At 47.4% G+C, this 15006-nt stretch overlaps 1 protein-coding gene across 1 annotated transcript in view; it reads left to right on the top strand.

The window, feature by feature from the left end:
- Positions 1-15006, top strand: part of LOC147708721 (uncharacterized) — a 228112-nt gene that overhangs the window by 81547 nt on the left and 131559 nt on the right. The window contains exon 11 of the mRNA XM_086927369.1: positions 659-730. Within this exon, the coding sequence (XP_086783495.1) occupies positions 659-730 (72 nt within the window). The remainder of the gene's footprint in view (positions 1-658; positions 731-15006) is intronic.

A 15006-nucleotide genomic window follows, 5' to 3' on the forward strand; every position in this document is an offset into this window, starting at 1 on the left:
AAGATATACCTCACCTTTCTCTGCAAAATTATGTGACTTTCATTAATCTGTCAAGTTTACAGTTGTTGTTTTGAATTAGTATATTTCACTAGGGTCCACCTCTTTCCATTGGCTATGAACCGGCCCAGTCCCTTACATACTAACAAGGTGAACATGTATCCTTGCTGCCAGAAAAATACTTTATACAGTCTATTTATACTCATGGAATGTCTATAGGCAAACTAGCCAAATACACTGCTCTGACACAGGTCTTTAACCCCTTCGATGCTGATGACGAGCTCAGCTCGTCATCAGCCACGGGGGGCGTGTGCGGATGACGAGCTGAGCTCGTCATCTAACGCGGCTTTTAGAAAAAAGCCGCGTAGCGCGAAAATAACCGCCGCAGCGATGCGGTTAAAGCCTTTAAACCCTTAAGGGTACCATGGCTAAAGATATGACTTTACAGCTAAATCATTTTGTCAGCTCCTATGTCACATGTTTTACTTGAAACTAGGTTGCTGGCAACAATCTCTGTGTGATCATGGTCCTACTTAAACGTGGGTGCCACTAAAAGGTTTAATGAGAGTCTTTCGTTGTGGTCATTGAGGGGGAGTTTGGAGTGGAAAGTGAAAATGGGTCTTAAAGTATATTTTGCCTAATGGCATTTTTACTTTTACAGCAGCCTCAGTGGTTCCCCACAGGCACAATAATGAGCGAGAGCCGAAGTCTCCTACCTTATTCTGGCCAAAGGGTGAGACGGGACATCAACGCCCACCATGTTTTTGAGCATTTCCTTAACCATGTGTTTGAGTATTTTCTTTGCATCAGTACATTTTATTTTTTGGTATTCTATCAATGTGTAGTCGAAAAAAACAGTAATTTCTTGCCATGGTATACAATCTGCTCTATCATACATTGCCTTATCTTACTGCCGCATCCCTCAATGGATTTTACTCAACAGTGATTACATCTTTATTTGCCACATGCATCAACATTTGGATTTGCGATCCCTAAATAGTGATTTTTAAGGAATTGCTATTTTGGAATCGCAAATCCCTATGCATATAGTAATCTCAAAATAAATTGTGATTCCTTAACATCATCTAAAAGCGATTTGCAAATTGTGAAACGCTATTAGGGAATGTTACTCCATCCATTCCTATGACCCTACAGGCCCATAGGAATGAATGGAAATGCATTCGCAAATTGCGATTACCAAATTGGTAATCGCAAATTGCGAATGCAATTCCAAGGGTGCCAGGGGGATTAAGGCCCCCCTGATGCACCCCTTAAAAAAGGGAACAGTGGCACAAACACCCGCCCTAAGGGCATGTGTGTGTACCACATCTCACTTTAAAAAATGCACTTAAGTTAAGGGAAGGTTTAGGGACTGGCAAGTAGGTGTACTTGCGCAGTCAGCGTGACAGTACCAGACTGCACATAGATCTTGCAATGGCAGACCTTCAGACATACTTTTACGAGGCCGCTCTTGTGGGTGGCACAACACGTGCTGCAAGCCCACGAGCAGCATTTGTATTTACAAGCCCTGGCACTCCTGGTGCACTAGACTAGGGACTGACAGTAACCCAAATAAGCCAAACATGGAATTCAATCGATACATCAATTTAACATAGGGAGCACTTGCGCTGTGGCACTGATCAGCAGTGGCACAGCGCCCAAAGCATTATCCAGCAAAACATCGTAAAACAGTGGAGGCCAACAGAAAAAATGGAGGAGAGACTCAAGCCAATGATGTCAGGTCTAACAGTACCCTTGCTAAAAGAAACTATTAAATTGTTAAGAATTTGGCATAGGCTCCCTATAGGCCTGTTAGGCAGATGTAACTTGATCAAAATGAAAATATTGCCTACATTTCTATTTTTGTTTGGTTCTATTCCTTTGAAAGTCCCCAACATATTTTTTTTTAATTAGATGGGTTTTTTAGTAGTTTTATTTGGGGATATAAAAAACCGAGGAGGGCGATTGAGCTGCTTAAAGCTACATATGATCAAGGTGGGCTTGGATTCCCAGATTTGAAAGACTTTTTCTGGACCACTTTTACGGGTCGTTTTCGTAGTTTGGTCGGCCTAGATCAGACTGATTTTGTCTTCACATTTATGCTGGGGAACCAGAGGGATACATTTTTATATGGAATTAGAGATCCAAACTATTTTAAAAGGGTAACATTTAAGACCGTTAAAGATATTGTAAATATTTGGCAAGCAATGTATACTAGGTGCAATCTACTGATATTCCATAAAAACTACCCATTGTGGGGATCCCACTTTTCCTGAGGTATTTAGGGATCAAGTGGGTAAAATTTGGGCGAACTATGGAGTAAACTGCTTTGGCGATTTATATAATGATAGAGGTATTAAATCATTTGAAAATTTAAGACTGGCCTATAAAATTCTGGCCCATTTTTTAAAAATATTTGCAGATTAAGGATTATCTTCCTTCTAATGTGGTTGTAAAAGAAATAAAACATTCAACAGTCTGAGATTGTATTTATAGGGAGAAGTCTAAATCTCTCATTGGCTCAATGTATTCTCTTCTACATAGTTTCAGACCATTGGGCAATGAGAAATTAGCGGAACGTTGGACTCAAACCTTGGGGACAATGGTCTCACCTAGAATGATAGAACAGGTATTAGGCTATGTTAAGGACTCTGCCCATGATGTATTACACTCCGGCTAGAATAGCTAAATGGGCACAGGGAAATAAGATGGGGGATAAGATAAAATGTCCAAAATGTGGACTGTATGCTGCTAACTGAAAATATATGTTTATGGAATGTCCAGAATTGAATAGGTACTGGAGGAAAATCGAGCAAATACTTTATTCTAAAATAGGATTGGATCACCCACTCACGGATCTTGAAATTATGTTGGGATATAAAGATGGTAATCCGGAAGTAGCACGTCTCTTAACGATTCTAATGGCTGCAGCTAGGCTGGCTATTTCCATGGCATGGGCCTCTACTACACCACCGGTGGCAGAGGAATGGTGGGCGATTATCAGAGATAATTATGGTGTAGAGGCAACTCTGGCAAAGGCAAGTGGCATCAAATCGTTAGTTAAATTAGAGGTGCTGTGGGGGCCATTGGCCCTGGACAGCTTAAGGTAGCTGGATTTGGCTAAATATGAAATAAGAAGTGTTTCCCCCCCAAAAACATTTTGCTTACATATGCTATGTTACTGTGAAATTTCTATTTGTTTCCTCTCTTTTGTTTCTCACTATTCTCTTGCCTATGTATTAATATGTTTGCTTATTCATATGAATTTATTTGTTTATCCCCTTCGCTGCGGGGGTAATTCCCCCGCTGTGCTGGGGGAGGGAGGCACGCACAGCGCTCCCATGCTCATGACGAGCACAGCTCGTCATGAGCTACAGTGCTCCTGTGCTCATGACGAGCTCAGCTCGTCACAGGTGCATTGGTTCCCATGGAACGCTCAGCACAGCAGGGGAATTCTCCCCGCACCTGAGTGTTCCACGGCCCATGACGAGCTGAACTTGTCATGAGCACCAGAGCACCGTGCCTCATGACGAGCTCAGCTCGTCATGAGCATGGAAAAGTTTATGTCAACTGTATGAACATGCACTATCTGATGGAAAGTAAGAAGTTTATTTTAAAAAAAGGAATCATTTTAGAAGAGAAAGCAGAAAGACTGGTGTCCTGAATAGAAGGATCCAAGCCAAACTAAGTCAAAAACCATCAAAACACCAGAAAAAAGTGGGGACAACCATGTAGTCAGATTCCACCTTCCTACAGTAAGGAGTGGTGAACTTATAAGTTACTCCACACTCCTGTCGCAGGGACTTCATATACTTAGAAATGAAGTTTGTACCACGGTCTGACACCACCTCTCTGGGAAACCCAACATGGAAGAGAATCCCCATCAGTGCACGTCTCACCACGGGGCCGTCAATGTCCTGAGAGGGATGGCTTCCGGGAAACGGGTAGCATGGTCCACCAAGACCAGGATAAAACTGCTGCCCATGGCTGTTTTGGGGTCCAGAGGCCCCACAATGTCAACACCCACCCTTCCAAAGGGGTTGCTGATCACAGGGAAGGGCTGGAGAGGAGCCTTGTGCTTCCTACCACTCTTCCCACTTGCCTGGCAAGTTTGACAAGTCCTAAAATGAGTATCTGAACTCTTGCACATCTGGGGCCAATAAAAGTGGGTGACAAGCTTTTCAACAGTCTTGTCCTGCCCCAGATGTCCAGCTAACGGTACATCATGAGCCAAACCCAGTAGGAAGGCTCTGAAGCACTGGGGTACCACCAGCACACGGGCTGACCCAGGCTCAGCAGCATTAGGCTTGCTATACAGTAGGTCATTCTCCCAGGAGATCCAATGTGATCCAGCCTGATCACCTGCGGCCTGGCTTGAGGCCAACCCACAAGAGATGGGCACTTCTTCTGTTCTGTACAGAATTCCTCCCTGGAGGGTCCTCCTTCTTGCTGCCAATTGGTCAGCTCAGAAGGTCCCTCAGTTCTGCAACTTGCTCCCCTGTCGGTTCCAGGGCATCCCCCTCAAGGTATGCCTCCTCCTGGACCGTGGGAACATTGGGGGCTGGTTTATGGCACCTCCTACCTCTTCTCTTTAAGGCAGGTACCTGGGCTATACTTTCAGGCTCCAGGACCTCTTGAGCACCCCTACTGGCTGCCATAGACCGAGTGGTCACACACTCCTACTCAGGCAAACCCAACATCTCTAAATGAAACCTTCTCTCCACCTTAGCCTAAGGAGAGCTGTCTAAATCATTGCCCAACAGACAATCCACATGCATGGCTGGCCATACAGCTACTTGGAGAGTACCTGAAACCCCCCACTCAAAGGAACCCTGAGCCACCTTGCAGTGGCTCTCTGTGTTGTCAGCGGCAACAACTGGGTAACATGCATTTGGAACCACCTGCTCTTCATACACCAGCTGACTACTGACAGCTGTCAAACTGGCCCCGGTGTCTCTCAGAGCTTCCACCCTATGGCCATTGATGGTCACCCACTGCCTGTACCTTTTGGTGTTATCAGGCAGCTGGGTCCTGGGGACCACCTCACAATCTTTTATAGAGACAAGGGACATTTCTGCGGGACCCCACCCACCTTGGGCACCCATCTCTTCCCCTCCCAGGGCTACACTCGCCACCTGACGAGGTGGTGTACAGGGTGGTGCATTGTGATCCTTCTGGGGTCACTGGCGATCATACCAGCGGTGGCCAACTTGTTTACACTGAAAGCATGTAGGGGGCCCCCTGTGAACAGGTTTACCTGTCAGGGGCTCACCCTCTTCTCAGGGGGAGGCTGGGAACCCTTACCTTGGTTCCCTTGGGAATTACTTTGGGGCCCTTTCTGGAACTTCCTCTGTTTACCCTTGTCCCACCCACTCTTCTGCTTGGGACACTTTACCAACCTTGGTGGAGTCTCCCACATGTCCCTTATGGTCCCGTGTATTCACCCACCGGTCCGCCTCCTCAGCAAGCTTCCTAAGGTTAGTTAGCTTGCTATCAATAAGGTGCTGGCGTAGCTCTGGAAAACAATTACCAGACAAGTGCTCCCATGCAAATAAATCATAGAGTTCCTCAAAAGTACTCACTTTGCTACCCTTCCCCCAACCATCCATAGCTCTGCAAAATAAAGACACATATTCTACCCAGGTGGTAGCCTCCAGCTTGTTACAATTCCTGAACCTCTATCTATAGAGTTCTGGGCTCAATCCATACCTTGTCATCAGGGCTTCCTTCATGTGGGCATAAAGCATCCTACTCTCACTGGGCAGGTCTTACAATGTATCCCTCCCATCACTAACAAAGTGGCCCCACATTCCTGCTCCCCAATCCTTCTCAGGAACCCGGTGGCACAACATTGCCATTTCATAGGCTGCAAACCACTGCCCAATATTTTCATGCTTATGGACATCTTTGATGACATCCTTTGGGAAATATACCCTGCCTTCTTCAGGCACAGATGATGCGCTGCCACCAGAGGGACTCAATTCAAAACTTTTAGCCTTAAGCTTCAATTCCCTCAAAAATCTTTCATGTGCTAATTTCTCTTTTTCCCTTTCAAAAGCTATTCTGTTATTCTAAAGCTCCAACTTCTTACTCTCTAGGTCCTTTTGACTCTCTAACTTTAGCTTGGCCATCTCCATTCTATGCAATCTATTTCTCTCTCTGTCCTCCAGCTGTCCTGGGGACATGCCCTTGGAAGAAACACTGCTGCTTATGGGGTAATACACTCTCTCCCTGGCTGAACCCAATAGCCAATCCAGCTGCCGTTCTGCATTCTCAGCTTCCTCTGTAGGCTCTTCCACATGCTCGGAGGCATTTCTTGCTTCCACCCAGGCCCTCAGCGCCTCTTGGAACTCATTCTTCTTGGTGTGGCCTGAAGTAGCAACTTTAAATTTTCTACAAAAGGCTTTTGGCTGTTTTACATTGTAGGCCTCCAACCTTTCTTCCTCAAAATCTATATCCATGGATGTGTTGGATGCTACTTTACTCATGGCAATACGAACTGGCAGTCTTTAGCAAAAATAACAGTTCCAAGTAAAAATAATTCTACCCAAAAAATGTATATGGTTGCATTTGGTCTGCACTCACTAGTAGTGCACACCAATCATTGTATATGAGTCACAAATGGAAGTCCAAATCATCACCGCTGATTAGAACTGGGTGTCTTTAGTTGGCAATGGCTTATACCTTTGTCCAAATAGGGACTCTTGCTTCTAGTTAGAGTAAGGGGCTACACTCCTAAAATAACCCCTGCTCAACCCTGTGGTAGCTTGGCACGAGCAGGAAGGCTTATCTCAGAGGCAGTGTGTAAAGCATTTGTGAACACACACAGTAATACAGTGAAAATGCTAGAGATGGACACAATACAGGTTTTATAAGAATAAGTATTCTTTATATAGACATAACACAAGACCCAAACAACAAAAATCCACAGTACAGTAGTAAGAAAATGACTTTAAGATGGTAGAAATAACTCAGTTCACTTTAGATGGTAAATGCGACACATTTCTCACAAAGTACCCTTGGATGCATCACGCAAGATAAACAAAAGGTTTGCAGGGAGAATGATGCATCTGTTCCTTGCTTCGAGTTAGGTGATGCGTCTGTTCCTCACTGTTTGCGCGAAGTAGACGATGCGTCTGTTCCTTACCGGAGAGGTGGAGATGTGACGATCTCGTGGTGCGTCCTGGTTGCGATGCAACAAGATGGCGCCTTGATGCGATACAACGATCCGGTGCGATGCGAGAAGATGGTGCCTTTGATGCGATGCGACGACGTGAAGACGATGCGTGCATGCCCGACGGCCGTGAGGCGACTCTGTAACTTCAGGGAGCCACGATAGGCCCTGCGACACGCTTCTCCGGTGATGCGACGGCGACCCTTGTGGTAGCGACACGCTTCTCCAGTGATGTGACGACACACAGCTGCGACTGAGACATGCTTCTCCTGTGATGTGACGGTGACCCTTGTGGTGGCGGCATGCTTTTTTAATGATGCAACAGCTGCGGATGCAACATGCTTCGTCTCGTTGAGTCGCATTTCCAGCTCCCAACAGCACGCAGGCTTCTGCAGACATAATTCCCAGCAAGGAAATTCAGGGGGGGAGCTGGTGGTGAACTCTTGTATTCCTGAGACTTCAGCAGGAGGCAAGCACAGTTCAAGCCCTTGGAGATTCTTCCTCAAGATGATGAACGTTGCAAATAAAATTCTTTCTCATTTCCTTGGCAATAAAGAAACCACAGCAGGCCACCCCCAGCAATTACATCTAAAATTCGGGGTCTGGGCCCCCCTTTTTATACACACAAATCCTTTGTCTCTGACGGCAGAGAGTGTCTGTACCTGGTCCAAACCAGTTCTGGGTGCATTCTTCCAGTCCACAACTTCTTCCTTTGTTAGTGTGGGCCAGGGTTATCAGACTCACCACAGGAGGTGGAGCCAGCATTGTGGAAGGCAGACACAGCCCAATTCAGGCCCAGGTGCTACTCCTCCAACCACTCCCAATGCAGATAGGTCTATTTAGCCTTGTGCTGACTCACCCAGCCCCTGTCACTCACAAACCAGACATGGAATACACAACCTAGCAGAGGGAGGCTTGGATGGTTAGGCAAGAAAATACCTACTTTCTAAAAGGGCTTTTTTCAAACACAAAATCAACTTCACTAAAAGATGTATTTTATCATTCTGAGTTCAGGTATACTAAATGTGTTTTTCTACCATGTTCCCTGGGACAGTTAGGATTATAAGATGTTATAATCAAACTGCCCACTCTGGCCTATGAGGACAGGTAGCCATGCAATAGTGAACACGAGATTGGCTATAATTCACTATCAGGACATGCCACACACATCAGGGCATGTCCTACCTTTCCCACATAATGTAACCTGCCCTAGGGCCTACCTTAGGGGAATCTAACATGTAGAAAAGGGAAGGGTTAGGGACTGGTTAGTGGGTGGACTTACCAAGTCGACATGGCAGTACTAGACTGCACACAGGCTCTGCAATGGCAGGCCTGAGACACACTTTACAAGCTGTTTCTGTGGGTGGCACAATCAGTGCTGCAAGCCCACTAGCACCATTTGATCTAAATGCCGTGGGCACACACGGTGCACTGTACTAGGGTCTGACAAGTAAATCAAATAAGCCTATCATGGAGTCACTAATACATTACAACAACAATTTACAATAGGGAGCACTTGCACTGTGGTACTGAATAGCAGTGACACAGTGCCCAAAGCATCTAAAACCAGCAAAAACATAAAGGGACACTCACTCCAATAGTACCAGGTCTAACTATATATATATTCGGTTTTGTCGCAAAAAATGAGGATTAAATCTTGGCGTGCTCCGCTGAGAGTATACGCCAATTCCCTCGGGGCCTTTCAGGCATAGAGTGACGCATAACAAAACACAATGGTTCAGCACTCCACACTAAGTAATAGTAAGTCAATTACTTTTGATGAATCCGCTTAGTAGGGCTTAAAATTATTTTATTCTGATTTCTTGATACATTTCTTGATGTATCAAGAAATCAGAATAAAAGAATTTTAAGCCCTACTAAGCGGATTCATCAAAAGTTATTGACTTACTATTACTTATTGTGGAGTGCTGAACCATTGTGTTTTGTTGTGGAATTTGGGGTGAATACCCTGGGGAGCCTAGTGGTATGTGGCTTCAGGTTCTTGGCACCCATATTTAGTGTACACAGGGGACCTAATTGTAGATAGGTGCAGTCATATTGCCTTGTACCCTTGGAGCTTTTTTTGTTGTTGTTGATAGAGTGACGCATACATTATGCAAAAAAGAAGAAGTTTAGGTGGAAAGCAGCTCCTGTTGGAGCACTCTCAACACCAGCGATACTCTAGATCTGCTCACCTCAAATGTCTGTTTTTCCATCAAAGTCTTTAAGCATAGGACTAGTACAGTGCTGTCCTTGCCGAGCTGTAAAATGACAAAAGCCATTTATCACTCCAGGCACAATATTACAGCTTTGAATTGGTAAAATACCAACTTAAGACAACCTGAAATGAGTAAAAGCAACACCTGACACAGTGTTTCACTCTAATTAGAGCTCTTCAGAGAGGTATAGCTTTGTCCAGACACAAGGGAGCTCCCAGTATTAAGTCAAAACAAAACCCTTTCAGGCATAGAGTGACACATACATTATGCAAAAAAGAAGGAGAGAACTCTGGGTAGTTCCCAAGTTTAGGTGGAAAGCAGCTCCTCTTAGATCACTCTCAACACCAGCGACACTCTAGATCTGCTCACCTCAAATGTCTGTTTTTCTATCAAAGTTTTTAAGCATAGGATTAGCACAGTGCTATCCACGCCGAGATAGAAAATGACAAAGTCTTTTGCCATTTATACAGCAAAGTCTTTAAGCATAGGACTAGTACAGTGCTGTCCTTGCCGAGCTGTAAAATGACAAAAGCCATTTATCACTCCAGGCACAATATTACATCTTTTAATTGGTAAAATACCAACTCAAGCCAACCTGAAATGAGTAAAAGCAACCTCTGACACAAAGTTTCGCTCTAATTAGAGCTCTTCAGAGAGGTATAGCTTTGTCCAGACACAAAGGAGCACCCAGTATTAAGTCAAAAGAAAACCCTTTCAGGCATAGAGTGACGCATACATTATGCAAAAAAGAAGGAGAGAACTCTGGGTAGTTCCCAAGTTTAGGTGGAAAGCAGATCCTGTTAGAGCACTCTCAACATCAGTGACACTCTAGATCTGCTCACCTCAAATGTCTGTTTTTCTATCAAAGTTTTTAAGCATAGGTTTAGCACAGTGATATCCAAGTAACTCCTCCAAAAAGAAGAAGAGGCCACAGCAGGAGAAACGTGAGTTGCATCTTTATTCAAATCCACAAGCCATGGCGATTCAAAACACCCATTGTGGCGAATGCATTTCGGCGTCTGTGCTTTCTTCAGCGCCGAGGGTGTAGCTAAACAAGAAGCAAGCGTGTATCCCGGATTAAGTATCCAGCCCCCTCCTCATAGATGAAGAGCTGCTCCGCCTCCAAGGTAAGTACCAATCGCCTTATACCTCCTTCTAGCCGCCTCGTTGATGGCGCCTACAGGTTCCAGCATGCAATGTTCAATACTGGCAGGTATTGCGGGGAGTGGATCAGCGTTCAGATGTTGGTGAAGGAGTAGTTTCTGTCCTGTAACTCCAGTTCTGTAGTAGGGGTATCTCTGTTATAGTCATAATCTAGTGAATAGTCCCGCCCATGTGCGTGGACCCCGGCAATCAAAAATAATCTCTTAAGATGTCAAACCATGCAGGAACTGCAAAGACACTGAAGAGAGAATTTAAAGACAAATAATGCAGCCTATATCCACAGGCTACACTGTCCAGTACTTCAACTAGAAATTCCACCAAATAACACCACACACCACACAGCCTACCCAGTTTCTACCATAGAGAAACGTGTCTCTACAGTAAAAGACTCTGGAATGATAGAGAGGAAGGCATGGACAGACAAGCCCCATAGGCTGCCTTTATGTGGCTCAAAATAGGATACTGTGCCTTTAAGAGAACCTTCCAGAACTTCTCCCAGTATCCCAGAATGCATAGCAGGTCCCTCCACCCTCAGTTCTTTTTGAAGGCGAAGCACGCAAGACCTGTCGCATTCCTTACATGAAGAAATATCTCCACCGGGGAGGAGGGCGGGCGCTTATGACTATAACAGAGATACCCCTACTACAGAACTGGAGTTACAGGACAGAAACTACTCCTTCTGTAGTAGGGGATCTCTGTGTATAGTCATAATCTAGTGAATAGAATGGCAAGCCCATCCCCACACCAAAGCGGCGGTGGAGAAGAAAATAACGCCACTACTGTGCGAACAGATTTCGCAGCGAAGCCTGCCCAACCTGAGCGTCTGCCCTGGCATCAGTGTCCAGGCAGTAATGCGTAGCAAAGGTGTGAACCGACTTCCAAGTGGCTGCCTTGCAGATTTCAGCAATTGGCACGTTACGGAGCAAGGCCGTCATGGCAGCTTTGCCCCTGGTGGAATGAGCCTTAGGCTTACCTCCTAAGGTCTTATTAGCCTTTTGGTAACATAATTGTATACAGGACACAATCCACCTAGAGATGGACTGCTTAGAGGTAGCGAGACCCGTCCTGACTGATCCATAATTAATAAACAACTGGTCAGACCTACGAATATCCTTGGTTTTATCCAGATAAAATTTCAACACCCTCCTAGCATCCAGGGAATGGAGAGACCTTTCCGCTGGAGACGAAGGGTTCTGAAAAAATGTAGGCAAAGTTATGGTGTGGTTGACATGAAAATCAGAAATAACCTTGGGAAGAAATTTAGGGTGAGTACGCATAACAACCTTAGCAGCATGAAATACAGTATAAGGTTCAGTACAACACAACGCCTAAATTTCACTCACCCTGCCGGCCGATGTAATGGCCACGAGGAACGCCGCCTTCCAGGACAGGTGCTGCAACGAAGCCTTACGAATAGGTTCAAAAGGCTCCTTCATCAATCTGGACAGCACCACATTCAATTCCCATGAAGGCGAAGGAAGCCTGACAGGAGGGAATACTTTCTTCAATCCTTCCAGAAAATCTTTGATCACAGGGATCTGGAAAAAGGAAGTCTGTGAAGGGCATTTCCTGTAGGCAGTCAATGCAGCAAGATGAACCTTAATGGAATGAACATTAAGGCCAGATTGCGCCAAATGTAAAAGGTAAGGAAGGATGACATCTTCCTTACAGGTCGTAGGGTCATGGTTCTTAGACTGGCACCAGATACAAAACCTCTTCCACTTGTAAGCATATGAAGTTTGAGTGGAAGGCCTCTTAGACTCCTTCAGTATGTCCATGCAATCCTCAGGCAGATTCAGATGGCCATATTGCACTATCTCAGGAGCCATGCCGCCAAACTCAAAGACGAGAGGTTGGGGTGTAACATCCGTCCCCCGAACCTCGAGAGAAGGTCCGGCCTACACGGCAGCCGAATGTGAGGAAGGAGAGACCGGTGAAGCAGGTCCGTGAACCACCACTGCCTGGGCCACTCCGGGGCAATGAGTATCATCCGAGCCCTGGACCGGGCCAGCTTGATGAGCACCGCCGGAATCAGGGGAATGGTAGGAAAGGCGTACAGAAAGCTGTTCGTCCAGTTGATCCATAACGCATTCCCAGCGTCCCCTGCTGGTAGTACCTGGAGGCGAAGTCTCTGCACTTGCTGTTTTCGGCGGTGGCGAACAAATCTACGATTGGAGTTCCCCACCTTGCGAAGACTTCTCCTAGTACAGGAAGGAAGATACAAGAGGCCATCGATCCCAGTAGAGAAGACACCGTCCTCACTGTTGTAGATGGAGTGGTCATAAGAGCCTGAGCCTTCCGAAGGAGAGATAATCGTCGCTCTTCTGAAGGAGACACGCTTGCTGACAGCGTATTGATGGAGGCTCCCAAGTACTGTATGCATTGGACCGGAGTCGGGACAGACTTGGCCATGTTGATGTGCAACCCCAGCTTGTTCAAGAGAACGCACGTCTTCTGGAAGTGTGCTCGTGCTTCAGAGAAGGAGGATGCTTTGATCAACCAATCGTCCAGGTACGGGTAGACAAACACCTTGTTCTTCCTCAGGTGTGCTGCTACCACCGCCATGCACTTCGAGAATGTTCTCGGCGCAGACTTCAGTCCGAATGGGAGTACTGTGTATTGATAATGATTGGCGCCGACTTGGAACCGCAGGAACTTCCTGTGTTTGTGTGCAATGGGCACAAGGAAGTAAGCATCCTGTAGGTCTATAGCACATAGCCAGTCTCCCTGTTGCAACTGAGGATAAATCTGATGCAACGACAGCATGCAAAACTTTTCCCTGCGAATCCATTTGTTTGCCTGTCGCAAGTCCAGAATGGGCCTGAACTCGTTCTTGTCCTTCTTGCGAACCAGGAAGAACCGGGAGTACAGGCCTCTTCCTCTCTGGGACAGAGGCACGTCTTCTATCGCCCTCTTCCTTAACAGGATATCGGCCTCCGCCTGGAGCTCCCGCAGCTGAAACTGCGAGCTGACCGGAGGAATCGCCGGAGGCGGGCTCGTGAACCGAAGACTGTATCCATTGCAAACAATATTCAGCACCCACTTGTCCTGAGTAATTTTTCACCACTCTGCCAGAAAAAATTGAATGCTTCCCCCTACCGGAGTGGGTAACAGATCCAGGGGAAGTAGGTTACTAGGGCCTAGACCCAGCCTGGCCCTTGGGCGCCAGAGCCGACTGCTGGCCTCCTCTGCCCTTCTCGCGCTTTTGGAACGGCTTACGGAACTGTTGTTGTTGTTGCGACTGTCCCGAAGCCTGGCCACCTCCTCTGCCTTGCCCACCGAACCGCCGTTGGAACGGGCGGTACGACTTCTTCGTGTCTTTAGGCTTCTCCAGGCCCACAGCCGTGAGCGTTTCGGCCTCCGCCTTCATGCGGGCCATCTCATCGTCCGCATGCCTCCCGAAGAGGGTCTCGCCGGAGAATGGCAGGTTGGCTACCCTCTGCTGTGCGTCCGGTTTCAGGGACGTAAGACAGAGCCAGGCGTGACGTCGTTGGTTAACCCCATGGCAAAACCCATGAGCTGCCAACAGGGAAAAGTCCGCTGCCGCGCTGATAATCTGGTTCGCCACCAGCATCCCTTCATTCAGTACTTCCTGGAAGTCCTCGCGCTTCTCCCGAGGTAAGTGCTCCGCAAACTGCTGGAGGGAGTCCCAGAGGGCGCGGTCGTAGCGTCCCAACAGCGCCGTGGCACTCGCAGCCTTCATGGAGGTAGCCGATGTTCCACACACCTTCCTCCCTGCCGAATCCATCCATCTGGACTCCTTATCCGGGGGAACCGTGGATGACGGGGTGGTGGCATGTTGTTTGCGGGCCGCCGTCACGATTACAGAGTCCGGAGGGGGTTCCGTCCTCAGAAAGGCCGGGTCCGAATCGGGAGCCCGGTACTTCTTCAGCAACCTCGATGGAGCCGCCTTCGTCACCGCAGGGGTGAGGAAAAGGTTCCTCCAGGCCCGGCACCAGAGGCAGGAGTGGACGAGACAGATGTTTCCGTGGTGGGGTCTTCTTTGGCTCCTCTCGGGGTTTAGGTTTTGGGGTTTCCTTAGGAGGTACAGGCAAAGAGGGCAACAAAGTGGACCACGGCGGGGGAACCACCGACCGAGGAGCGGGCCCATGGGGAGGAACTGGTGGCAGTGGGTCACCTGATGGAAGCGGAGGGTTGGTGGGAGGATCCTCTTTAGGTACAGGCGGAGGTGGCGACCTAGGCCGAGATGGCGTGTACACCTCCGAGTACACCGAGCCCGGTGACCCTTTAGGCGAAGGGGGCTGAGATCCAGCCCCATCAGCAGGTGATCGCTTCCTCTTGCGTCCTCCACCAGAAGCGGTCTGACTTCTGGGACCAAAGTCCCTCTTGCGCCGTTTTGGAGAGGCAGAACGACTCCTAGACGCCGACCTCTTTCTTCTCGACGCTGAGAGCCACTTTTCCGGCGTCGAACGTCGGCTCTGCGACTCCGGC

Source organism: Lissotriton vulgaris, chromosome 6 (genome assembly GCF_964263255.1).
Source record: "Lissotriton vulgaris chromosome 6, aLisVul1.2, whole genome shotgun sequence".
Classification (NCBI taxonomy): Eukaryota; Metazoa; Chordata; class Amphibia; order Caudata; family Salamandridae; genus Lissotriton; species Lissotriton vulgaris.